Here is a 27,070-nt window from a genome sequence, read left to right as displayed (position 1 = left end):
ACTTTGCATTCCACCCCCCCAGCGCCCCCCCTTCCCAATCCTCCCCACTACCCCTACTACCACTTCCCGCTCCCCACCCCACCAACCCCCCACCTCCCGGCTTCCAGCGAGGGCACGGGGGAAATGGGGGGGGCCAGGGCCGCCCCAGGCCTGGGCGATGGGTGGCTCGCGCGCGCGGCCAGGACCCCCCCCGCCCCGCCCTCACTCCTTACGCCCACTTCCTCACCCCCACCTCCTCACCCCCACCTCTCCCACCCCCATCTCCCCACGACCCTCCTCCCACCCCAGCGGAGGCGGCGGGGTCCGCGGGAGAGAGGAGGGCCGGGCTTAGGCGATTGGCGGCGCGAGCCCCTGAGCCCCCCCGCGCCCCCGCCCGCCCCGCCCCCGCCACCATCTGCTCGGGATTTGGCGTCGGCGGCTCCGGGCGCCTCCAGCTCCGGCTCGGGCTCGGGCTCTGGCTCCGGCTCCGAACGCCGACCAGGTCCCCTTGGCCCCCGCCGCGCGCCCTCCAACCTGCTGCTGCCGCCGCCGCGCCCCCCAGGCTCTGCCAGCTGCCCGCGCTCTGAGCCCGGGGCCGGATTCCCATGGAAGCGCCGCGATGTTAGCCTCCCGGCTGCTGGATTTCCAGAAGACGAAATACGCGAGGTGAGCGGCGGCCGCGGGGGTCCGCGGGGACGGAGGGAGGGAGGGGCGTGCGGCGGCAGGGACCGCGGGGGCCACCTTGGTTCTCGGGCCCCGCCGCCTGGAGCGCTAGAGGGGATCGGCGGACCCCTGACCCCCGCCCGAGAAAACCAGGACCCAGGCAGCCTCGTCTTCTCGCTGGGATGGAGTAACCGGGGCGCCCGCCCCTCCTCGCTGGGTGCCATTGGGCAAGTCGCTTCACTTTTCTGAACCTCATTTCCACGTTTGCAAAACGGGGGTTATGCGAGTCCCCGTGTCCTGGGTCGCCGTGAGGATTAAGCGAGCTGGTCCTTGCAAAGCACTTTGCACAGCGCCTGGAGCCCAGGCCAGTTACGCTCGGGCAGTTACGTTCGGTCTCTCTTGGGCGCTCTTGTTCATGGTAAAAGGCGTTGGTACCACCTCTGTCCACCCTTCCAGCAAGTCGGAGGAAAGAGTAAGTGCTCTTTTCAGATGGAGAAACTGAGGCTCGGGTGGGGAGGCGGGGGAGGCGGGGGAGGCGGGGGGGCGGGGGGGCGGGGCACCTGTACATCCTGGTCTTTTCATAGTAGGAACTCCGTGGTCCCCTCAGAACCTCGGTGTCTTTTGTAAAACGGTGATTGACAGACACTGTGATATCTGAGAAGTTAGGCTCCTGTTGCTTGGAATTCCAGTGAAGAAGGTGGGCGTGGGGAGGGGGTTTCTCCTTTTACATATCTTTAAGATTTTGTTGGGAGGTGTGCTTGCCTGGAAGCTGGCATGTAAAATCCCCTCCTAAAGTTGCTCCTCAGTCCCCAGTGGTCTTCCGGGAGCGCAGACTGTTCTGGTGGGAGCAGCCCCCGGGGGCCTCTTTGAAGGGGGCACCAGGCTGTCCTCCAGGTCATCTTTCCCCCTCTGCCACCTGGGGTCCCCTGCCTTGGTGAACAGAGGGGCCTGGTGTGTGCTGAGGCTCCAGTGGGTGGTGAGTGGGAGATGGCTTGGCAGTATTTTTCCTACTCACATCAGTGTGGCTTGTTACTTGCAACTGGTTGTTAAGAGTCCCCTGGTGCCCCTGAAGTCTCTACAAGTTCTGGTGAGATTGAGCACAGCTTGACAACAGAAGCTCTGGGCTAGGATGGTGTCCAGGGTAGGGAAGGCTGGTGGACAGGACGGAGCCCTTCCTTCCCCCTCAGTCTCACCTTCTGTTTCCCCCTGGGGGACATGATGAGTCTATCTTTCCTAAACTTGGGGAATCCCACCCGGAGATGTGATGCACTTGGGAAGGACTTGAGGATGAGTTCCTGTGGATTTGCTGTTGGCCAGATTGTGGGACTGGACAGGACTTACTTTTTTTTTTTTTTTTTTTTTGAGATGGAGTCTCGCTCTGGTTGCCCAGGCTGGAGTGCAATGGCGTGATCTCGGCCCACTGCAACCTCCGCCTCCTGGCTTCAAGCAATTCTCCTGCCTCAGCCTTCCGAGTAGCTGGGACTACAGGCACCTGCCACCATGCCCGGCTAATTTTTTGTATTTTTAGTAGAGACGGGGTTTCACCATGTTAGCCAGGATGGTCTCAGTCTCCTGACGTCGTGATCCCCCCACCTCGGCCTCCCAAAGTGCTGGGATTACAGGCGTGACCCACCACCCCCGGCCTTTGTTTTTTTTCTTTGAGACAGAGTCTCGTTCTGTCACCCAGACTAAGGCTGGAGTGCAGTGGCACATCATGGTTCACTACAGCCTCAAATTCCTGGGCTTGAGCTATCCTCCTGCCTCAGCCTCCAGAGTAGCTGGGATTCCAGGTGTGGACCACCACCATACCCAGATAATTTTTGTATATATATATATATTTTTTGAGACGGAGTCTCACTCCGTTGCCCGCTCTGGAGTGCAATGGTGTGATCTCAGCTCACTGCAACCTCCACCTCCCGGGTTCAAGTGATTCACCTGCCTCAGCCTTCTGAGTAGCTGGGACTACAGTCGCCCGCCAGCACGCCTGGCTAATTTTTGTATTTTTAGTAGAGGCAGGGTCTTACCATGTTGCCCAAGCTGGTCTTGAACTCCTGGGCTCAAGTGATCCTCTCACCTCGGCCTCCCAAAGTGAGCACTTGGACTTGTAAAGGCTGGCTCCAGGGGATTTTGTGAGACATAAGTTGGTGGACTGTTCACGGGAAAGGGAGAAACCCTGGGTTGAAGGCTGCTGACGTGACATGAAGGGAAGGAGCTCTGAAGTCTCAGCAACCAGCCTGGGCCTTTCCTACACCTGCTGTGTGACCTTGGTAGATGTCTAAACCTCTCTTGACCCCAGCGGGTTGATTTGTAAAGTCAGGAGAGCTGGTCTAAATGGTCTCCAGATGTGGACACTTGTGCTGGCTGCTCTGGAGTTGGAATAGGGATCTGGAGCTGGAGCATGGGCCAGTCTTTCACACTTGGGCCAATCCAGCTTCTATGGGTGATGGGTCCAGGGAGGAAATGGATCGCATGGATTAGTTCTATTTCTGTTCCCTTCCTTGTTGTGCAGTCGTTACAACTGCACAGTCCACAAATTAGGTCTGTAATAAAGGCTTCTTAAGTGATTTTTTTTTAAAGATAGGATCTTACTCTGTCGCCCAGCCTGGAATGCAGTGGTGTGATCATAGCTCACTGCAGCCTCAAACTCCTAGGCAAACATGATTCTCCATCTCAGCCTCCCTAGTAGCTGGGACTACAGGTGTGCACCTCCATGCCTGGCTAATTTAAAAAAAAAAGTATTTGTAAAGATGGGGTCTCACTATGTTGCCCAGGCAGGTCTTGAACTCCTAGGCTCAAGTGATCCTCCTGCCTCAGCCTCCTGAAGTGTTGGGATTACAGGCATGAGCCACTGCACCCAGCTGATTGAATGAATTTAATGGTATAATCCAGGGCTGTCCATGAGTAATATACAAGCCACAGGTGTGGCTTTATTTTATTTATTTAGTTTTGAGATGGAGTCTCACTCTGTCACTCAGGCTGGAGTGCAATGGCGCAATCTCTGCTCACTACAACCTCCACCTCCCAGGTTTAAGCGATTCTCCTGCCTCAGCCTCCCAAGTGGCTGGGACTACAGATGCCCACAACCACGCCTGGCTAATTTTTGTATTTTTAGTAGAGGTAGGGTTTCACCATATTGGCCAGGCTGGTCTCGAACTCCTGACCTCAAATGATCCACCCACCTTGGCCTCCCAAAGTGCTGGGATTATAGGAGTGAGCCACCACGCCCGGCCAGCTTTAAATTTTCTAGTAGACACTCAATTTAATGTGTGCCTAATATTCCATCTTGTTATAAGAAAGTACAAATAAACAGGTGAAATTATTATAATTTTTAGAATATATTTTAGTTAACTCTTTATATCCAAAGCATTATTATATCAATATGCAATGAATATGAACAAATTATTTATGAGATATTTTACATTTTTTTCACCACAAGTCTTCATCTAATGTAAATTTTATACTTACAGCCTGTCTGAATTTGGGCTAGTCAATTCCAAGTACTCAATAATCACATGTAGATTGTGTCTACCATATTGGTATCTTCTGTGGTGAGAGATGGGTATTCCAAATTAAATGCTGTGTGACATTGTAAAAAATGCTCTCCTTCTTGGAGTCTCTGTTTCTCAGTGGATGGTAGGGCCAGCTAACTGCTAGGTTCTAACCTAGAGTCTTTGATGTAAGTAACCACCTGGTCACCTGGAATGGTTTTTGTACATCAAGAAACATTCATATCATAAAGCTGTAAGAATTAAGACAGTATGGTGTTGGTGCATGGTTGGGCAAATTGACCAGTGGAGCAGAATAAAGAGGCCTGAAATAGATTCATGCATGTAAAGGCATTTTAAGCTGTGTGTGGTAGCACGTGTCTGTAATCCCAGCTACACCTGAGGCCAAGGCAGGAGGATCACTTGAGGCCAGGAGATTGAGAACACTCTGGGCAACATAGCAAGATCCCATCTCAACTTTTTAAAAGGCATTTTATTTTTACCAAAGACGGTGTTGCTGATAAACCTAGGCAAGGATGGTCTATTGGATAAATGGTACTGAGACAATTCACTATTCAGATGAGAACAGTGGAACAGGAACCCTACCTCACACCATACAGAAAAGACACTTTTAGAGGGATGAAAGATGTAAACGTGAAACAAATAAAAAAGTTGAAAACTTTGAGAATCTATAAAAGAATAACTTTTGAACTTTGGAGTAAGGTTTCTGAAGGCACATAAAGTACAAATCATAAAAAAAAAGATTGATGAACTTGACTACATTAAAAATTAAGTTTCAGCCTGGGGAAGGTGGCTTATGCCTGTAATCCCAACATTTTGGGAGGCCGAGGTGGGAGGAGCACCTGAGTCCGGGAGTTCAAGACCAGCTTGGGCAACATGGTGGAACCCCATCTCTACAAAAAATACAAACAATTAGCTGGGCATGGTGAAGTGCTCCTGTAGTCCCAGTTATCAGGAGGCTAAGGTGGGAGGCTTGCTTGAGCCTGGGGATTGAGGCTGCAAATGAGCTGAGACTGAGCTCCCGCACTCCAGCCTGGGTGACAGAGGGAGATCCCATCTCAAAAAAAGAAAAAAAGATTAAGTTTCTGTTAATCAAAAATGCCATGAAGAAAGTAGAAGACAAGCCACAGTGTGAAGGACATATTTGCAACACCTTTAACCAACAAGTAATTAATATTCAAAACATAGAGAGCATAAGAAATAGAAAAAGACAAATAACCCAATAGAAAATGTAAAAGACATGGGCAGGGATTTCTTAGAAGAGAACACAGTTGAGCATGTGAAGAACTGCTCCCTCTCAGTGGTAACCAAGACAATGCAAAATGAGATACCACTTTAATATGCAGTGCATAAGAAGCCTAACTGTCTGGGTGCAGTGGCTCAAGCCTGTAACCCCAGTGCTTTGGGAGGCTGAGATGGGAGGATCTCTAGAGGCCAGGAGTTTGAGACCAGCCTCGACAACAAAGTGAGATCCCCGCCTCTCCAAAAAGAAAAAAATTAGCTGGGCATGGTTGTGTGCCTGCAGTCCCAGCTACTCAGGAGGCTGAGGTAGGAGGATCCCTTGAGCCCGGGAGTTCAAGGCTGCATTGAGCTATGATCCTGCCACTGCACTCAAACCTGGGTGACAGAACAACTCCATCTCTAAAAAATACAACAAAAGGCAAAATGTAAATTTAAGATGAACAACTATAAAAATTTAAAGTCCAAAGTAGTTCAATAAAACCAAAATATTTTATGAAAATGAGACTGAGGCTGGGTGTGGTGCCTCACGCCTGTAATTCCAGCACTTTGGGAAGCCAAGGCAGGTGGATCACCTGAGGTCAGGAGTTCGAGGCCAGCCTGACCAACATGGCGAAACCCCATCTCTACTAAAAATACAAAAATTAGCCGGGTGTGGTGGCATGCACCTGTAGTCCCAGCTACTCGGGAGGCTGAGGCAGGAGAATTGCTTGAACTTGGGAGGCGGAGGTTGCAGTGAGCCAAGGTCTTGCCACTGCACTCCGGCCTGGGCGACAGAGTGAGACTCTGTCTTAAAAAAAAAAAAAAAAAAAGAGACTGAATCACATGAAAATGAAACCACTTAGGCTGAGGGTCCAATGTCCATCTAGTTGCCAGTGGAAAGAATTGGAATCGGGTTTTATACAAGTCATGTGTAGCCCAACACCTGCAGGAGTTCAGGAGTTGTAGGAATGTGTTGATATTGATGGTGTTTCCAGCTGCCATGTGCACCTATTGGAAGTAGCCAGGTGGTGCTGACCAAGACAATTCCCTGCCCTCCTGGAGCTCACATTCTTCTCTGGGAAGCGGACAACAGATAATAACTATGTGATAACACTTCAGATAGGAATACAGTCAGGTGAGATGGGGAGCTGTAGGCATGGAGGAAACAAGGATTAAGATGCCTTCTTTGGCTGGGCATGCCTGTAATCCCGGTGGATTACTTGAGGCCAGGAGTTCGAGACCACCCTGACCATTATATTGAGACCATGTCTCTAAAAAACCAGCCAAACAAACAAAAAAAAACAAACAAAAAAAGGCAAGGTGTGGCAGCTCACGCCTGTAATCCCAACACTTTGGGAGGCTGAAGCGGGCAGATCACTTGAGGCCAGGAGTTCGAGACCAGCCTGGCCAGCATGGTGAACCCCTTCTCTACTAAAAATACAAAAATCAGCCAGGTGTGGTGGTGGGTGTCTGTAATCCCAGCTACTCAGGAGGCTGAGGCAGGAGAATTGCTTGAATCCAGGAGGTGGAGGCTGCGGTGATCCAGGATTGTGCCACTGCACTCCAGCCTGGGCAACAGAGCAAGACTCTGTCTCAAAAAAAAAAAAAAAATCTCATACAGAGCACACAACTGAGATCCCCACATGTGCAGTTCACAATAGGGTTCATGCTCCTATGAGAGTCCAAAAAACAAGAAAAGGATGCCTTCTTGGTAGGACTAACTGTGAGGAAATGCATGCAGAGTGGTATACAGTAGGTGCCAAATTAATGATGGGCTGATACCATGCAGTGTTGGGTGGAGGTTGGGGCAGTGGCTGCCCTGCCTCTGCCTGGGGGGAGCTGTTCTTTCAGCACCAGCAGGTCTCAGTGTGTTGCTTTCCTCCTTGATGGAAGAGCTGAGTTGAAGAATATGCAGGGAGAAATAGGAAGTGAGATTTGCCTGGAAACCCCCACTTCATCAGCAGTGCAGAAACGCATCTTCAGATTCATCCAGGCACAGCCCACCCTTCTAGGCTTGTCCCAAGTCCCAGGCCTTTCAGGATCCTTCAAGAATGAGCAGGGGATGGCCCCACATGTCCTTCAGCTTTGCATACCTCTCCCCAGCCAGACTGCAAGCCGCTCAGAGCAGGAGTGGGACACAGAGCAGGACTCCCCAAGGGGCCAGCATGGTCTGGCATGTAGTGGGCATCCCTGGCCTGTCCACTACCCACAGCTGGTTAGTTGGTTCATTCATGCATTAAAAAACCTTGTTGAGGCCAGGCATCATGGCTCAAGCCTGTAGTCCCAGCACTTTGGGAGGCTAAGCTGGAAGACCACTAGAGCCCAGGAGTTCAAGACCAACCTGGACGACATGGTGAAACCCTGTCTCTCCAAAAAAGGGCAAAAAATTAGCTGGGCGTGGTAGCACGTACCTATAGTCCCAGCTACTTGGAAGGCTGTGGCGGGAGGATTGCTTCAGCCCAGGAGTTTCAGACCAGTCTGGGCAACATAGCAAGACCCTGTCTGTACAAAAAATTTAAAAATTAGCCAGGTGTGGTGGCTTATGTCTGTAGTCCCAGCTACTTTGGAGGCTGAGATGGGAGGATCACCTGAGCCTAGGAGATTGAGGTTACAGTGAGCCATGATGGTGCCACTGCATTCCAGCCTGGGTGACAGAGGGAGACCTTGTCTCAGGAGGTGGGGTGGGGAAGAATGAGTGGGGCTAGATGCTGGATGGGCAGAAACCACAGGTGTCCATGACAGGACAGGACAAGCCTCGGAGGTTGCAGCATGTAAGTGGGCTCTTCAGGATGAATAAGAGTTTTCCAGGGTGAGGAAAGGAAGAATGAGGGCATTGGGGGGTGAAGTGCAGGGACCCAGGGCAGGGTCTGGTGAGGTTGCAACACAGGCTGGGTGTGGAGAGGATACTGAGCCTGGTCCCAATGAGTCCCGAGCACACCCAACCACTGTTCTGTGGCCTCTATGGCACCATTAAGGGCTTTTAAACTGAGGGTGGCATGATTTGGGCTCCAGAGGGCGGAAAATAAAGGGACAGAAGCTACTTTTGAGGCTGCCATCACAGTTATCAAGGGAGTAGCTCTCTTGGGATTCCAAGGATAGGGCTGCAGGCGAGCTGGAGCTGTAGGTGCCTTGTAGGGTCAGGGCTGCCCTTCACCTCCTGGACTGTGGGAGTTGCCTGTGGACATCAGGCCACTAGACCCATAAACCCTTCAGGGCACTCTCTTATGCAATGAGATCAAAATAAGGAAATTTAGGCCGGGCGCTGTGGCTCACGCCTGTAATCTCAGCACTTTGGGAGGCTGAGGCGGGTGGGTCATCTGAGGTCAAGAGTTCGAGACCAGCCTGGCCAAGATGGTGAAACCCTGTCTCTACTAAAAATGCAAAATTAACCGGACATGGTGGCGCATGCCTGTAATCCTAGCTACTTAAGAGGCTGAGGCACGAGAATTGCTTGAATCCGGGAGGCGGAGGGTGCAGCGAGCTGAGATCACGCCACTGCACTCTAGCCTGCTGGGCGACAGAGTAAGACTCCATCTCAAAAAACAAAACAAAAAAAAAAAACAACAAAGAAATTTAGCTTTAAAAAGGAAGGAAATTCTCTGGCACACGTGGCAGCCTGGATGAACCACAAGGACATTCATTATGCTAAATGAAATCAGCCCCAAGGGGACAAATACTGTATGATTCCACTTATCTGAGGTCCCTCGAGGAATCAAATCCATAGAGACGGGAAGTGGAGTTGTGGCTGCCAGAGGCACGTGGGGGTGGGTAGGGAATGGGGAATTAGTGTTTAATAGGGACAGGGTTTCAGTTTTGCAAGATGAAAAGAGTTCTGGAGATGGATGGTGGTGGCGATGGTATAAGAAGGTGAATGTAGGGCTGGGCGCAGTAGCTCATGCCTGTAATCCCAACACTTTGGGAGGCCGAGGCAGGCGGATCACCTGAGGTAGGGAGTTCAAGACCAGACTGACCAACATGGAGAAACCCCGTCTCTACTAAAATTACAAAATTAGCCAGGTGTGGTGGTGCATGCCTGTAATCCCAGCTACTCAGGAGGCTGAGGCAGGAGAATCGCTTGAACCCAGGAGGTGGAGGTTGTGGTGAGCCGAGATTGCACCATTGCATTCCAGCCTGGGCAACAGAGTGAGACTCCATCTCTCACACACACACACAACACAGACACACACACACACACACAAAAGAAGGTGAATGTAATTAATGACAGCAAATTGTATGCTTAAAAATGGTTAGGATAGTACATTTGATGTGTGTTTTACCACAGTGAAAAAAATTATTCTAAAAATACCTAGCTGGAAATGGTAACATAGGCAGGTCATTTGTTAAATGTGAGAGAGGAGATGGGGGAAAAGGAAATTTAACGTTGATGCAAAATTATGATCAAATTGTCTTAGCCTGTTCACACTACTCTTATAAAATGCCATAGTACTGTTCAGCCATAAAAAGACTGATATTCTGGCCAGGCACAGTGGCTCATGCCTGTAATCCCAGCACTTTGGGAGGCTAAGGCGGGTGGATCAGAAGACCAGGAGTTCGAGACCATCCTGGCCAATATGGTGAAACCCCGTCTCTACTAAAAATACAAAAATTAGCCGGGTGTGGTGTTGGGTGCCTGTAGTCCCAGCTACTTGGGAGGCTGAGGCAGGAGAATTGCTTGAACCTGGGAAACAGAGGTTGCAGTGAGCCGAGATTGCACCATTGCACTCCAGCCTGGCAACAGAGCGAGACTCCATCTAAAAAAAAAAAAAAAAAGACTGAGATTCTGTCATTTGCAACAACATGGATGGAACTGGAGATCATTCTATTAAGTGAAATAAGCCAGGCACAGAAAGACAAACATTGCATGTTCTCACTTATTTGTGGGATCAAAAAATCAAAACAATTGAACTCTTGGACATAGAGAGTAGGAAGATGGTTACCAGAGGCTGGGAAGGGGAGTAGGCAGGTGGGGAGGAGGTTGGGATGGTTAATGGGTACCAAATAATAGTTAGAATGAATAAGGCCTAATATTTGATAGCACAGCAGGGTGACAATAGTTAATAATTTAATAATAATAATTTTTTTGAGACAGAGTCTCACTCTATTGCCCAGGCTAGAGTACAGTTGCGTGATCTTGGCTCACTGCAACCTTCGCCTCCCAGGATCAAGTGATTCTCCTTCCTCAGCCTCCCAAGTAGCTGGGGTTATAGGTAGGTGCTACCGCGCCTGGCTAATTTTTCTATTTTTAGTAGAGATGAGTTTTGCTATGTTGGCTCAGCTCACTGCAACCATCTTTTGAACAAAAGAATACAAAAATTAGTTGGGTGTGGTGGCAAAACCCTGTAGTACCAGCTACTCTGGAGGCCAAGGTGGGAGGATCACCTGAGCTTGGGAGATGGAGGCTGTGTGAGCCATGACCCTGCCACTGCACTTTAGCCTAGACTAGGTGGCTTATAAACCACAGAAATTTATAGAACCCAAAAAGAATTTTGGAAAGAAAAAAAAACACAAAAATGTATTTCCTACAGTTCTGGAGGCTGGAAGTCAAGATCAAAGTGTCAGCACAGTCAGATTTGTTCCCAGGTGGGAGATGGCAGACTTCTTATAGACTCACATGGCAGAAGGAGCTCTCTGGCCTCTTCTTCTAGGGGCACTAATCCCATTTGTGAGGGCTCCACCCTCATGACCTTGTCATTTTCCAGAGGCCCCACCTCCTAATACTGTCACATTGAGGAGTGAGGATTTCAACATGTGGATTTTTTTTTTTTTTTCGGTGAGACGGAGTCTCGCTGTTATCACTCAGGCTGGAGTGCAGTGGCGCGATCTTGGTTCACTGCAACCTGCGCCTCCCAGGTTCAAGTGATTCTCCTGCCTCAGCCTCCCGAGCAGCTGGTACTACAGGCGTGTGTGCCACCACGTCCAGCTAATTTTTGTATTTTTAGTAGAGATGGGGATCCCCCCCAGGCTGGTCTCGAACTCCTGGCCTCAGGTGATCTGCCTGCCTCAGTCTCCCAAAGTGCTGGGATGACAGGTGTGAGGTACCACACCCGGCCTCAACATGTGGATTTTGAGATGATGCCAACATGCAGTTCATAACATTTTTATAGAGTTTGATATGGTTTGGATCTGTGTCTCTGTTGTAATCCCCGATGTTGGAGGTGGGGCCTGGTGGGAGGTGATTGGATCATGGGGGCGGATCATGGGGACGGTTTCTCATGAATGGTTTAGCAGCATCTGCCTTGGTTGAGATAGTGAATGAGTTCTTGTGAGATCTGGTCATTAAAAAGTGTGTAGTGGCCAGGCGCGGTGGCTCACACCTGCAATCCCAGCACTTTGGGAGGCCAGGGCGGGCAGATCACCAGGTCAGGAGATCGAGGCCATCCTGGCTAACACGGTGAAACCCCGTCTCTACTAAAAACACAAAAAATTAGCCAGGTATGGAGGCGCTCCCTGTAATCCCAGATACTCAGGAGGCTGAGGCAGGAAAATCACTTGAAGCCGGGAGGTGGAGTTTGCAGTGAGCTGAGATCGCACCACTGCACTCCAGCCTGGGCGACAGAGCAAAACTCTGCCTCAAAAAAAAAAAAAAAAAAAAAAAAAAGGCCGGGCGCAGTGGCTCATGCCTGTAATCCCAACACTTTGGGAGGCAAGGGCGGGCAGATCACCAGGTCAGGAGATCGAGACCATCCTGGCTAACATGGTGAAACCCCGTCTCTACTAAAAATACAAAAAAGTAGCTGGGCCTGGAGGCGCGCACCTGCAATCCCAGATACTCCGGAGGCAGGAGAATCGCTTGAACCCAGGAGGTGGAGGTTGCAGTGAGCTGAGATCCCACCACTGCACTCCAGCCTGTGTGACAGAGCGAGACCCTGTCTCAAAAAAAAAAAGCGTGTAGCACCCCTCTCCCTTCTCTCCCTTCCTCCTCCTCCTCTCATGTAAGACACCTGCTCCCCCTTTACCTTCCACCATGATTGGAAGCTTCCTGAGTCTTCCCCAGAAGCAGAAGCCGCCATGTTTCCTGTACAGCCTGCAGAATCGTGAGCCAACTAAACCGCTTTTCTTTTTTCTTTTTTTCTTTGAGATGGAGTCTTGCTCTGTCACCCAGGTTGGGGTGCAGTGGCGCGATCTCAGCTCACTGCAACCTCCATCTCCCAGGTTCAAGCGATTCTCCTGCCTCAGCCTCTGGAGTAGCTGAGATTAGAAGCATGCACCACCACACCCAGCTAATTTTTGTATTTTTAGTAGAGATGGGGTTTCACCAAGTTGGCCAGGCTGGTCTTGAACTCCTGACCTCAGGTGATCGGCCCATCTCGGTCTCCCAAAGTGCTGGGATTACAGGTATGAGCCACCACACCCAGCCTAAACTCCTTTTCTTTTTGAATTACCCAGTCTCAGGTATTTCTTTCTAGTAGTGCAGCACGAGCCTGTAGTCCCAGCTACTGGGGAGGTGGGAGGATCCGTTGAGCCCAGGAGTTCGAGGCTGCAGTGAGCTATGATTGCACCACTGCACTCCAGCTTGGGCAACAGAACCAGACCCTGTCTCTAAAAATAAGAAGAAAGAAAGGCCAGGAGTATTATAGGCCATGTGGTATACTTCATCTTACTGGGAGATATCTGGTAGACCTACCTCCCGTGGTGCTAGGTTGATCCATGGGGGCTCTAAGGTAACCCCTGGGATGAGAGATACTGAGGTCCTTTTCAGCACCCTGTTACTCAGCAGCCTCTCACCTGGTGGTCTTAGCATCCATTGGTTATCATTGTCTGAATCCTTTGTTTCACTCGCAGTAGCAACTTTATGCTTTTTCAAGATTCTCCCTTAGTGAAGACTCTGCACCCCCACCTCCCTTCAGCATCGCTGGACTCAGCTTTTTAAAGTACTTGGATTTTCATTATTCTCTTAGATAAAGCCAAGGTTTCATTTCTTTTGGAGAAAGGCTGCAGAGGGAAACAAATTTATCAGTTCGTGCTTGGAGTGTGGCTATTCTTAGGATGCGTGGATGGTGTTTCGACTCTGTGAAGCTCCTGGGATTGTGTGCACAGGGTGGGGTGTGTGTGTGTGTGTGTGTGTGTGTGTGCATTTTGCCCCAGAGAGGTGTAGGTCTCCAGAGGAATCTTCTGTGAGCGGGCAGCTGCGTTACATAGGAATGAATGCTGAATTCTGGTCTTTGGGAAAGGAGTTGGGCTGGAAACTGGCTTGTACCTATTTCAGAGCTCTCTGCTTTGGAATTTTCACTCCTCTGTCCTGGAGGAAAGAAGGAAAGGGGCCGGGTGTGGTGGCTCACGCCTGTAATTCCAGCACTGTTTGAGGCCAAGGCGGGCGGATCACTTGAGCTCAGGAGCTCGAGACCAGCCTGGGCAACATGATGAATACCCATCTCCACTAAAAATACAAAAATCAGCCAGGTGTGTTGGTGCACACCTGTAATCCCAGCTAGTTAGGAGGCTGAGGCAGGAGAATCGTTTGAACCCTGGAGGCGGAGGCTGTAGTGAGCCAAGATTGTGCCACTGCACTCCAGCCTGGGCGACACAGTGAGGTCTCCAAAGGAAAGGAAGGGAGAAAGGGGAGGGAAGGGCTGGGTGAGGTGGCTTATGCCTGTAATCCCAGCACTTTGAGAGGCTGAGGCGGGTGGATCACGAGGTCAGGAGTTCAAGAACAGCCTGGCCAACATGGTGAAACCCCGTCGCTACTAAAATATACAAATTAGCTGGGCATGGTGGCGGGCGCCTGTAGTCCCAGCCACTCCGGAGGCTGAGGCAGGAGAATTGCCTGAACCTGGGAGGCAGAGGTTGCAGTCAGTCAAGATTGCGCTGCTGCACTCCAGCCTGGGCGACAAAGCAAGACTCTGTCTCAAAAAAAAAAAAAGAAAGAAAGAAGAAGAAGAAGAAGGAGAAGAAGAAGAAGAAGAAAGAAGAGGAGGAGGAGGAAGAAGAAGAAGAAGAGGAAGAAGAAGAAGAAGAAGAAGAAGAAGAAGAAGAAGAAGAAGAAGAAGAAGAAGAAGAAGAAGAAGAAGAAGAAGAAGAAAAAGAAGGAGAAGGAGAAGAAGGAGAAGAAGAAGAAGAAGAAGAAGAAGAAGAAGAAGAAGAAGAAGAAGAAGAAGAAGAAGAAGAAGAAGAAGGAGAAATGTGTTGGTGTTTAGGACTGAAAAGAAGAAGAAGAGGAGGAGGAGAAGGAGAAGAAGAAGAAGAGGAAGAAGAGGAAGAAGAAGAAGGAGAAGGAGAGGAAGAGGAAGAGGAAGAAGGAAGAAGAAGAAGAAGAAGAAGAAGAAGAAGAAGAAGAAGAAGAAGAAGAAGAAGAAGAAGAAGAAGGGGAAATGTGTTGGTGTTTAGGACTGAAAAGAAGAAGAGGAAGAAGAAGAAGAAGAAGAGCTCTGTGATGGCACACTGGACCCATGACCACTGGGCCACTGGCCAGGCTGGACCATTCTGGTGGAGAATGGCCATTCCAAGGCCTCCCCAATCTTCCACCAGTCCTCTCGCCAGAATAGTAGGAGTGCTGAGAGGGTTGAAACACGGAGAGCACTGGCCACTCCGGAGCCTGCTCCACAGATCCAGCGTGGGGTGGGCTGGCCCAGGTCATGCCTCTTGGCTCCAGCAGGAGGGTGGGCTCCCCCCTGGCTCCCCTCATCTCTGGAACTAGAGCCACCTTTGCTCCCTCCAAGTGAGCCCAGGGCTAAAGTTTCCCTGGGGCCGGGGGAGGGATGGGAAGGATTTGCTAATTTCCTTCAGAATGGATTCCAATTTTTTTTTTTTTTCTTGCTCTATTGCCCAGGCTGGAGTGCAGTGGTTCGATCATAGCTCACTGCAGCCTTGAACTCCTGGGCTCAAGTGATCCTCGCTCCTCAGCCTCCCCAGTAGCTGGGACTACAGGCATGTGCCACTATACCCAGCTAATTTTTACATTTTTTGTAGAGAGGGAGTCTTGGACATGGTAGGGTGCAGCTGTAGTCCCCAGCTACTTGGGAGGCTGAGGTGGGAAGATTGCTTGAGCTCAAGAGTTCAAGACCAGCCTGAGCAACGTAGTGAGACCTCATCTCTACAAAAAATAAAGAGAAAATTAGTTGGCGGTGGTGGCGTGCACCTATAGTCCCAGCTACTCAGGAGGTTGAGGTGGGAGGATCACTTGAGCCCAGGAGTTAGAGGCTGCATGAGCCGTGATCGTGCCACTGCACTCTAGCCTGAGTGACAGAGCAAGATCCTGTCTCAAAAAATAAAGTAAAATAAAATAATCAGTCAACAACAGTGATTTGTCTTCAAGCTGCCCTCCTCTTCGGCTCTCAAGGCAGTTTGTGAAGTGTCTAGGACAGGAATTTTCCAGAAGGGCTTCAAGCTCAGGGAGGTTAAGTACCATTTCCTGGGTTGCACAGCCAGGGCTAGACTGCAGGGCTAACATGCCGGCCACTGGACTCCAAATCTAGAGGTTTTCTGTGGCCACAATGTGCGTGCTCAGCCTAAACTCTCCCCCTGCCCTTTGATACAAGCTAGGTAATGGGCACTGCTAGGGGGCATCAGAGTAAAGCAGTTGGGTCTCAGTCTTCTCTTCTGTGAAATGGGTAGGGTGTGAGTTGAAAAGGGCAGGACCGACCGGGCACGGTGGTGCACACCTGTAATCCCAGCACTTTGGGAGGCTAAGGCGGGTGGATCACGAGGTTAGGAGATTGAGATCAACATGGTGAAACCCCGTGTTTACTAAAAATACAGAAAAAAGGCCAGGCGCAGTGGGTCATGCCTGTAATCCCAGTACTTTGGGAGGCCGAGGCAGGTGGATCACAAGGTCAGGAGTTTGAGAACAGCCTGGCCAACATAGTGAAACTCCATCTCTACTAAAAATACAAAAAATTAGCCAGGTATGGTGGCAGGCGTCTGTAATCTCAGCTACTCAGGAGACTGAGGCAGGAGAATCGCTTGAACCCGGAAGGCGGAGGTTGCAATGAGCCGAGATCGCGCCATTGCACTCCGGCCTGGGCAACAGTGAGAGACTCCGTCTCAAAAAAAAAAAAAAAAAAAAGAAAAGAAAAAAAAAAGGGCAGGACCTCCTGAAGTGTACTCCAACTATCTAAGGGGTCACTGGCTGGGATGGAGTTAGGACAGAAGAATAGACAGGATGGGGCCGGGCATGGTGGCTCATCCTGTAATCCCAGCACTTCGGGAGGCCGAGGTGGGTGGATCACTTGAGGTCAGAAGTTCAAGACCAGCCTGAACAACATGGTGAAACCCCGTCTCTACTAAAAAACAAACAAACAACAAAGCCGGGTGTGGTGGTGGTGCGTGTCTGTAGTCCCAGCTACTTGGGAGGCAGAGGCAGGAGAATCGCTTGAACCCGGGAGGCAGAGGTTGCAATGAGTGGAGATAGCACCATTGCACTCCAGCCTGGGCAACAAGAGCGAAACTCCGTCTCAAAAAAAAAAAAAGAGGTATAGACAGGATGGAAAGTGTAACGGGAATTAGAAATGCCCTCCTAGGGCCGGGTGTAGGGCTCATGCCTGTAATCCCAGCACTTCGAGAGGCTGAGGCAGGAGGATAGCTTGAGGCCCGGAGTGCAAGACCAGCCTGGGCAACATAGCAAGACTCCATTTCTAATTAATTTTTTAAAAATTTAAAATTAAAAAAAAAAAAAGAGAGAAATGTCCTCCCAGGCAGGGCCAGGTGGCACACACCTGTAATCCCAGCACTTTGGGAGGCCAAGGCAGGAGAATCACATGAGGCCAGGTGTTCGAGAACAGCCTGGGCAACATGGCAAGACCCCCCATCTCTATAGAAAAAATAAAAATAAAAAATAAGACCGGGCATGGTGTCTCAAGCCTGTAATCCCAGCACTTTGGGAGGTCAAGGCAGTGGATCATCTGAGGTCAGGAGTTCAAGACCAGCCTGGCCAACATGGCAAAACACTGTCTCTACTAAAAATACAAAAATTAGCTGGGCATGGTGGCACGTGCCTGTAGTCCCAGCTACTCGGGAGGCTGAGGCAGAAGGATCACTTGAACTCAGGAGGTGGAGGCTGCAGTGAGCTGAGATCATGCCACTGCACTTCAGCTTGGGCGACAGGGTGAGACTTCATCTCAAAAATATATAAATAAATAAATGACCTCCTACCAGCACCAGGAATGTTGCACCACAAATGTATCTTTAAAGTGTCCTTTGGCATGTGGATTATTTTGTCACCTCAAGGACTCTTTAAAGATACATTTGTGGTGCAACCTTCCTGGTGCTATTGGGAAGACATTTATTAATTTCTTTATCTGAGTCAGGGACACCAGACCCCCGTGACATGCAATTTACCTACATAACAAACCTGCACATGTACCCCTGAACCTAAAACAGAAGTTTAAAAAAGTATAAAGAAAAATAATAATAAAATGCAGTATTCGACTGTTTAAAAAAAGTGTCTTTTTTTTTTTTGAGACAGTCTCACTCTGTCGTCCAGGCTGGAGTGCAGTGGTACCATCTCGGCTCACTGTAACCTCTGCCTCCCAGGTTCAATCGATTCTCCTGCCTCAGCCTACTGAGTAGCTGGGATTACAGGCACCCGCCACCACGCCCGGCTCATTTTTGTATTTTTAGTAGAGACAGGGTTTTGCCATGTTGGCCAGGCTGGCTTTGAATTCCTGGCCCCAAGTGATCTACCTGCCTCCCCCTCCCAAAGTGCTGGGATTACAGGCGCGAGCCACCGCGCCCCGGTCAGAAGTGTCCTTTTTCTGCTATTGCCTGAAAACTTACCAACTCTCAAAGTAAGGCTGCCTCTGACCTGCCAACCTGGGACACTTTGATTGGCTGTTGGTGACGTCACAGGAGTCTCTGGGAGATGATTGGTGGGTGACAGCCCCTAGGTCAGGTGGAAGGTGGGCTTGATGGTTAGGGCTGGTGTCTGTGGCATGTTCACAGAGGCCTACCCAGGAGCTAGCTGAGGACGAACAGGTGGCAAAGGGGCCCCCATCTTTGTTGGGGCGACCCCTTCTCCTAACCCCACTCAGAGCAGCCAGCGATGACCATGGCCCCTTCTCACTTGTTAGCATCTGGGAGCCTCCTGAGGCTGGGAGATGGTCCTGGCTTTGGAGATACGGACCCTTCTCATCCCACAGGGGAAGAGATTTCCCGGGAAGCCACAGGGTGGGCGCCAAGGCTGGGAACTGGTCTCAGATCTGTCGGGTCAGTACCCCCTGGCCCAGGGGGCCGTTCACACGGGATGCCACGCACAGTGCACCTGAGTGCTGTCTCCTGCAGATCATGCCAATGTCCCCCGCCTCTGGCACGAGATGCAAGCCCGGGCCCCTTCCACCCCTTGCTCAGTTTCCCCTTCCTGTTCCCATCACTGTCTGCCCTAGGATTTTATTTCATGATCATTCCCAGGTGGCACCGGCCCAAGGACTGTTTCCCAAAGACTGAGCCAAGATACCGCCAGCCTTTCAGGAGGAGTCTTGAATTCATGAATGGACACAAAGAAGCGGCCAGGGCCAAGCGGAGAGGGGGAGACAGGCTTAGCACGGCCGGGGCCAGCTTGGCCCTGCGTGGTCCTTTGCCTCTGTGGGACAGACGGACAGAACCCCCTTTGTGTAGGAGCCTGGGCAAATCTCTCTAGTCCTCTGTCCAAGGGACTCAGGGTCGCCACTGACAGGCACCAGCCCAGCCTGGGAGGGGTGGCTGCAGCCGCGTTCCCGGGCCTGGGCTCATTCATGAAAGGGGTCAGGCTTCTCTCTGGGGGCCATAGACCCCAGCTGGGTCAGGTCAGAGAGAGAGGGAGGAATTGCAGAAGCTGAGCTCTGAGACTGGGCCTGGCTCCTGCCAGACTTCGGAGGAGGGAGCTGGGGGAGCTGGGGTGTGCTGGACCCTGCACCTAGGTCAGGATGCTCAACATGCCAGGCCCCGGGAACCCCTTCACACCCCGTCAGTCAGTCATCACTACCGTCAAGGGCAGCCATTCTCCTGGCTTCATCGGACCTTCATAAGACCTGTGTTGCCTGTTCTTGAAGTTTATAGAAATAGATTGGGCCAGGTGCGGTGGCTCACGCCTGTAATGCCAGCATTTTGGGATGCCAAGGCGGTTGGATTGCTTGAGGTCAGGAGTTCAAGACCAGCCTAGCCAACATGGCAAAACCCCGTCTCTAGTAAAAATACAAAAAAAAATTAGCCAATGTGGTTCTGTACACCTGTAGTCCCACCTACTCAGGAGGCTGAGGCAGGAGATCGCTTGAACTTGGAAGGCAGAGGTTGCAGTGAGCCGAGATTGTGCCACTGCACTCCAGCGTGGGCAACAGTGCAAGACTCCATCTCAAAAAGAAAGAAAGAAAGAAAGAAATAGATTGGAAGTGTGTGCACCGCCATTTGACATTTGTCTGCGATCTGCAGAGTGTCCTTATTTCTTCTGAAAGCTGTAATTCATTCATTCTCATTACTATCTAGTGTTCCATTGTGTGAATATTTCTATGCTAATTCTACCATGGGTAGGCATTTGGGTAGTTTCCAAGACTTTTTTTGTTTTCTGAGACAAGGTCTCTCTCTGTTGCCCAGGCTGGAGTGCAGTGACATGATCATAGCTCACTGTAGCCTCAAATTCCTGGGTTCAAGCTATTCTCCCACCTCAGCCTCCTGGGCAGGTGAGACCACAGGTACACACCACCACGCCTGGCTAACTTTTAAATTTTTTTGTAGAGAAAGGGTCTTGCTGTGTTGCCCAGGCTGGTCTTGAACTCCTGGCCTCAAGCCGTCCTCCTGCCTCCCTAGTGCCGGGATTACAGGTATGAGCCACCGGGCCCAGCCTCCAGGATTCCTTTTACCTAGCACCTCCCCTCCTCAACTTTGTTTTTTTGGTTTTTTTTTTTGAGACGGAGTCTCGCTCTGTCACCCAGGCTGGAGTGCAGTGGCATGATCTCAACTGACTGCAACCTCTGTCTCTAGTTCAAGTGATTCTCCTGCCTCAGTCTCCCGAGTAGCTGGGATTACAAGTGCCCACCACCATGCTCAGCTAATTTTTTTGTATTTTTAGTAGAGACGGGGTTTCACCATGTTGGCCAGGCTGGTCTCCAACTCCTGATCTTAGGTGATCCACCGCCCCAACCTCCCAAAGTGCTGGGATTACAGGCGTGAGCCGTCAAGCCCAGCCACCCCTCCCCAACTTTGATGCAGCTTGTTTGATGTCATCTGGCCTTGAGTGTTGATTCCAAAACTTGACTTTATTTAAAATGTTTTTTATTTGATAGGATTTTAAAAAGATCACTGAGGTAGTACATGAACATTGTAGCTGGTCAAGTAACACACAAATATAAATAAAATAACATTTCTCATGCCTGTCTCCCCAGTCTCTCCTCTGCTACAGCCAAAGGTTGGCTTTGCTTTCTTTTATACCTTCTTCTGCCTTTCCAAGTCGACAACCTGGCCTTGCCCCTTGCTGTGTTTCGAATGTTTGTCTCTTTGAAAACTTATTCTGAAACTTAATCCTGATTGTAACAGTATTAAGAGGGTGGGAAATTTGACTGTGGTATTGGAGGGGTGGGACCTTTGGGAGGTGATTAGGATTAGCTTCGGTCTTGAGGGTAAGGCATTAGTGGCTTTAGAAGAGGAGAAAAAGAGACTTGAGTTAGCACATACAGGCCCCTCACCACAGGATGCCCCACACTGCCTCGGGATTCTACAGCGTCCTCAGCAACAAGAAGGCCCCCACCAGACACAGTCCCTAGACCCTGGACTTCCCAGCCTAAGGAGCTGTAAGAAATTAAATTGTTGGGCCAGGCATGGTGGCTCATGCCTGTAATCCCAGCACTTTGGGAGGCCAAGGTGGGTGGATCACGAGGTCAGGAGTTTGAGACCAGCCTGACCAACATGGCAAAACCCCGTCTCTACTAAAAATACAAAAATTAGCCGGGCATAGTGGTGGGCACCTGTAATCCCAGCTATGGGGGAGGCTGAGGCAGGAGAATCTTTTGAACCGGTAGGTGGAGATTGCAGTGAGCTGAGATCACGCCATTGCACTCCAGCCTGGGCAACAAGAGCAAAACTCTGTCTCAAAAAAAAAAAAAAGAAAGAAAAAAAGAAAAAAGAAAAAGAAATTAAATTGTTTTCTTAGGACCAGGTGATGTGGCTCATGCCTGTAATCTCAGTGCTTTGGGAGGCCAAAGGAGGAGGACTGCTTGAGGCCAGGAGTTTGAGACCAGCCTGGGCAACAATAGTGAGACTCCATCTCTACAAAAAAATGTTTAAAAATTAGCTGGATGTAGTGACGCATACCTGTAGTCCTAGCTACTCGAGAGGCTGAGGCAGGGTGGGATCAATTGAGCCCAGGAGTTCGAGACCAGCCTGGGCAATATGGCGAGATTCTGTCTCTACAAAACATTAAAAATTAGCTGGGTGTGGTGGTGCATGCCTGCAGTCCCAGTTACTTGGGAGGCTGAAGCAGGAACATCGCTTGAACCCAGGAGCTGGAGGCTGCAACAAGCTATGATTGTGCTAGTGCATTTCAGCGTGAATGACAGGGCGAGAACCTGTCATTATTTTCTCTAAAAAACAAAACAGCAAAAAATAATTTATAATTTATAATAATTTCCCTTCCTTCCTTCCTTCCTTCCTTCCCTCCTTCCCTCTTTCCCTCCTTCCCTCCTTCCCTCCTTTCTGTCTCTTTCTTTCTTTCTTTCTTTCTTTCTTTCTTTCTTTCTTTCTTTCTTTCTTTCTCTCTCTCTCTCTCTCTCTTTCTCTCTCTCTCTCTCTTTCTGTCTTTCTTTCTTTTTGTGTCAGAGTCTCTCTCTGTTGCCCAGGCTGGAGCACAGTAGTGCGATCCCGGCTCACTGCAACCTTCACCTCCCGGATTCAAGTGATTCTCCTGCCTCAGCCTCTCAAGTAGCTGGGATTACAGGTGCGCGCCACTGTGCCTGGCTAATTTTTGTATTTTTAGTAGAGACAGGGTTTCGCCATGTTGGCCAGGCTGGTCTTGAACCCCTGACCTCAGGTGATCCACCCGCCTCAGCCTCCCAAAGTGCTGGATTACAGGCATGAGCCACCACGCCCGGCCCATAATAATTTCTTTATAAATTACCCAGTCTCAAGTATTCCGGCAGAAGATGGACTAAGACACCCTTTAAAGACTGTGTGGGCTGGGCATGATGGCTCACGCCTGTAATTCCAACACTTTGGGAGGCCGAGGCGGGTGGATCACTTGAGATCAGGAGTTTGAGACCATCCTGACCAACATGGTGAAACCCCATCTCTACTAAAAATACAAAAAATTAGCCAGGTGTGGTGGCAAACACCTGTCATCCCAGCTACTTGGGAGGCTGAGGGAAGAGAATTGCTTGAACCCAGGAGGCGGAAGTTGCATTGAGCTGAGATCGCGCCGTTGCACTCCAGCCTGGGTGACAGTCAGACCAAGACTTTGTCTCAAAAAAATAAAAATAAAATAAAATATTCTGTGGCAAACATTTCCTGTATAATTTTAGCATTTTTTAGGCTGGGTGTGATGGCTCATGCCTGCAATCCCAGCTCTTTGGGAGGCTGAGGCAGGAGGATTGCTTTAGCCCGTGAGTTCAAAACCAGCCTGAGCAACACAGTGAAACCCCATCTCTACAAAATAAATTAATAATGAAGGAAAAATAACACTTTTATTGTAGTTATATGAGTAAAATTTGAATACAATCTTATAAAGATTCAAACAACACAAGTCAAATGAAAGACTCTTTATCTCCCACCCAATCCTAAAAATTAAAAAATAAGGGAGGGGGGCAAAGTCTTCTGTGACCAGCGCCCCCAAACTCACCAATCTCCCTGTTTTCTTTCAAGCCTATTTCTATGCATTTATGTTTCTAAAATATTGTGGGGTGTGTGTGTTTTACACTAATGAAATCATGTTGTGTATATAATTTTATTACTTGATTTTTTCATTTGATTTTGATGAACATCTTTGCATTGTATGTGATTTCACTTTACATTTTTTTTCCTTTTTTTTTTTTTGAGACAGAATTTCATTCTTGTCACCCAGGCTGGAATGCAGTGGCACGATCTCAGATCACGGCAACCTCTGCCTCCCGGGTTTAAGTGATTTTCCTGCCTCAGCCTCCCAAGTAGCTGGGCTCACAGGTGCCCACCACCACGCATGCGTAGTTTTTGTATTTTTAGTAGAGATGGGGTTTCTCAGTGTTGACCAGGCTAGTCTCAAACTCCTGACCTCAGGTGATCTGCTTGCCTCGGCCTCCCAAAGTGCTGGGATTGCAGGCATGAGCCATCGCACCCGGCCAAAAATTTTTATTTGGAAATAATTATAAATGCACAGGCAGTTGCAAAAATGGTAGAAAGATCCTGAGTATCCTTCCTCCAATTCCCCTAGTGGAACATCTTACATAACGCAAGTACAGGGTCCAAAGCAAGCAGTTGATATTGAAGCCATTCCACAATGCCAAGCATCATGGTATAGCACCATCAACATACACAATTTTTTTTTTTTTTTTTTTTTTTGAGACAGGGTCTTTCTCTGTTATTCAGGCTGGAGTGCAGTGGCTCAATCATGGCTCCCTGCAGCCTCAACCTCCCTGAGCTCCAGTGATCCTCCCACCTCAGCCTCCTGAGTAGTTGGGAGTGCAGATGCATGCCACCACGTCTGGCTAATTTTTTTATTTTTTTGTGGAAATAAAGTCTCACTGTCTGTGCCCTTTTTTTTTTTTTTTTGAGATGGAGTCTCGCTCTGTCGCGCAGGCTGGAGTGCGGTGGCGCGATCTCGGCTCACTGCAAGCTCCGCCTCCTGGGTTCACGCCATTCTCCTGCTTCAGCCTCCCGAGTAGCTGGGACTACAGGTGCCTGCCACCACGCCCGGCTAATTTTTTTGTATTTTTAGTAGAGACGGGGTTTCACCGTGGTCTCGATCTCCTGACCTCGTGATCCGCCCTCCTCGGCCTCCCAAAGTGCTGGGATTACAAGCATGAGCCACTGCGCCCAGCCTATGCCCATTTTTTAAATGCTAAAAAAAAAAAGAAACTTATAAACATGCCAATATCCAGGCTTTACCCCAGACCGAATAAACTGAAATCTCTGGATGTGGAGCCCAGTCATCAGTATTTTATTTTATTTTATTTTATTTTTTTTTTTTTTTGAGATGGAGTCTTGCTCTGTCACCCAGGCTGGAGTGCAGTGGCGCGATCTCGGCTCACTGCAAGCTCCGCCTCCCGGGTTCACGCCATTCTCCTGCCTCAGCCTCTCCGAGTAGCTGGGACTACAGGCGCCCGCCACCAAGCCCGGCTAATTTTTTGTATTTTTGGTAGAGACGGGGTTTCACCGTGGTCTCGATCTCCTGACCTCGTGATCCGCCCGCCTCGGCCTCCCAAAGTGCTGGGATTACAAGCGTGAGCCACCGCGCCCGGCCCAGTATTTTATTATTATTCTTTGCGACAGGGTCTCACTCTGTGGCCCAGGCTGGAGTGCAGTGGCATGATCATAGCTCACTGCAGCCTCAACCTCCTGGCTCAAGTGATCCTCTCGCCTCACCCTCTCAAGTAGCTGAAACTACATTTATGCACCACCACGTATAGCTAATTTTGTTTTTCTTTTTTTGAGACAGAGTCTCGCTCTGTCTCCCAGGCTGGAGTGTGGTAGCGCGATCTCATCTCCGTGCAACCTCCACGTCCCGGGTTCAAGAGATTCTCCTGCCTCAGCCTCCTGAGGAGCTGGAATTACAGGTGTGCGCCACCATGCCTGGTTAATTTTTGTATTTTTAGTAGAGATGGGTTTCACCATGTGGGCCAGGCTGGCTTTTAACTCCTGACCTCAGGTTATCCGCCCGCCTCAGCCTTTCAAAGTGCCGGGATCACAGGCGTGAGCCACCGCGCTTGGCCTTAAACTGTATTCTTTATGACACCTGCAGGCTAGGTAATATTATTCCCGTTTACATACCTGGAAGCTGCAGCCCAGAGACGTTAAGTAATTTTCCCTAGCTCACACAGCGGTTAACTGCTCATGCATGCATTTTCCACCCAACAGTGCCAAGCTCCAAAGCCTGTACCTCCTCAAGTTCCGGGTGAGAATTCAACATTCTCTCTTCGTCTCCTGCCAGCGTTTGGCTCTGGGTCCTGGCTCAGTTTGGGAGTCCTCCACCAAGCCATGGCCATGTGCTCATCTAAGCAGTAAGGGTTGGCTACGAAATGAGGATTCTGTTCTCCAGGGAGGAGGAGGAAGAAAAGGCCACTTCCCTCCTTTAGTTTAACCAGCCACGGCCTGCTAGAAACGTTGGCTCTTTCAAGAGAAGTTTCCCACAGTCAAGGCTGCCTCTCTGACTGCCACCTCTGTTCTAACACATCTCAATTTTATCTATGCATTTCACTTGTTGAAAATGCGTCCTGGCCAGGCCCAGTGGCTCACACCTGTAACCCAGCACTTTGGGAATCAGAGGCAGGAGGATTGCTTGAGGCCGGCAGTTTGAGACCAGCCTGGGCAACATGGCAAAACCCTGTCTCGGCTAAAAATCCAAAAAAATTAGTCAGGTGTGGTGGTGGAAAAAATAAAAGCATTGTGGGCCGGGTATAGTGGCTCATGCCTGTAATCCCAGCACTTTGGGGGGCCGAGGTGGGCAGATCACTTGAGGTCAGGAGTTTGAGACCAGCCTGGCCAACATGGCAAAACCTCGTCTGTAGTCAAAATTCAAAAATTAGCTGGGCATGGTGGCGGATGCCTGTAATCCCAGCCACTTGGGAGGCTGAGGCAGGAGAATTGCTTGAACCCGGGAGGGAGAGGTTGCAGTGAGCTGAGATTGCACCATTGCACTCCAGCCTGGGAGACTGTCTCAAAAAAAAAAAAAGAGAAAGAAAGAAAAAAATGGCTAATGGCCGGGCACAGTGTCTCATGCCTGTAATCCCAATACTTTGGGAGGCTGAGGCTAGAGGATCACTTGAGTCCAGGAGTTTGAGACCAGCCTGGGCAACATATCAAGAGCCTGTCTCTACAAAAAATTTAAAAATTAACCAGGCATGGTGGTGTGTACCTGTGGTCTCAGCTACTTGGGAGGCTGAGGCAGGAGGAATGATTGGGCCCCAGAGTGTGAGGCTGCAGTGAGCTATGATGGTACCACTGCACTCCAGCCAGGGTGATAGACCGTATCTAAAAAAAAAAAAAAAAAAAAAAAAATGCATTTATTATCCCTCAACTGGAGAACGGATGAACAAACTCTGGTATGTCCATGCAAAGCAATACTGCTCAGCAGTAAAAAGGAAGGGACGTGCAATACCAGGGAGGAGGAACCTCAGATGCTCCCTGCCGAACAATAAAGCCAGACTGCAAAGGGGATGCAGGAGCAAAGATAGGGATGGAAGAGTCGAGAATAATCACCAGGAAAGATAATATTCCATTTAGGAGGGGCCATTTTCTTTTAGTATAAAACAAATTCACCTTCAATACATTTTGTTTTATTTTGAGACGATCATGCTCTGTCACCCAGGCTGGAGTGCAGTGGCACGATCTTGGCTCACTGCAGCCTTGACCTCCTGGGCTCAAGCGATCCTCTTGCCTCGGCCTCCCAAGCAGCTGGGACCACAGGCACATGCCACCACACCCAGGTAATTTTTTAATATTTTGTAGAGACCCGGTCTTGCTATGTTGCCAAAGCTGGTCTCAAGCGATCCTCTGGCCTCAGCCTCCCAAAGCGCTGGGATTACAGGCGTGAGCCACCGCGCCTGACCACAATACATTTTAAGTGAAAATAAGTAAATCCCTCTTTGGCATTCAGAGTAGTTTCTTTTCACCTAAGA

The 27,070-nt window shown here is 49.8% G+C and overlaps 1 protein-coding gene across 4 annotated transcripts in view; it reads left to right on the top strand.

The window, feature by feature from the left end:
- The first annotated feature begins 411 nt into the window (after positions 1–411).
- Positions 412–27,070, top strand: part of MMD2 (monocyte to macrophage differentiation associated 2) — a 67,967-nt gene continuing 41,308 nt past the window's right edge. For all 4 annotated transcript variants that reach the window (XM_055292233.2, XM_055292232.2, XM_055292231.2 and 1 more), the window contains exon 1: positions 412–645. In XM_055292233.2, coding sequence (XP_055148208.1) covers positions 599–645 — 47 coding nt within the window. In that variant the 5' untranslated portion in view covers positions 412–598. The remainder of the gene's footprint in view (positions 646–27,070) is intronic.

The sequence above is a fragment of the Symphalangus syndactylus genome, chromosome 9 (genome assembly GCF_028878055.3).
Source record: "Symphalangus syndactylus isolate Jambi chromosome 9, NHGRI_mSymSyn1-v2.1_pri, whole genome shotgun sequence".
NCBI classification, from domain to species: Eukaryota; Metazoa; Chordata; class Mammalia; order Primates; family Hylobatidae; genus Symphalangus; species Symphalangus syndactylus.
The sequence above is the reverse complement of the archived record's forward strand: the minus strand, read 5'-3'. Positions and strand labels throughout refer to the sequence as shown.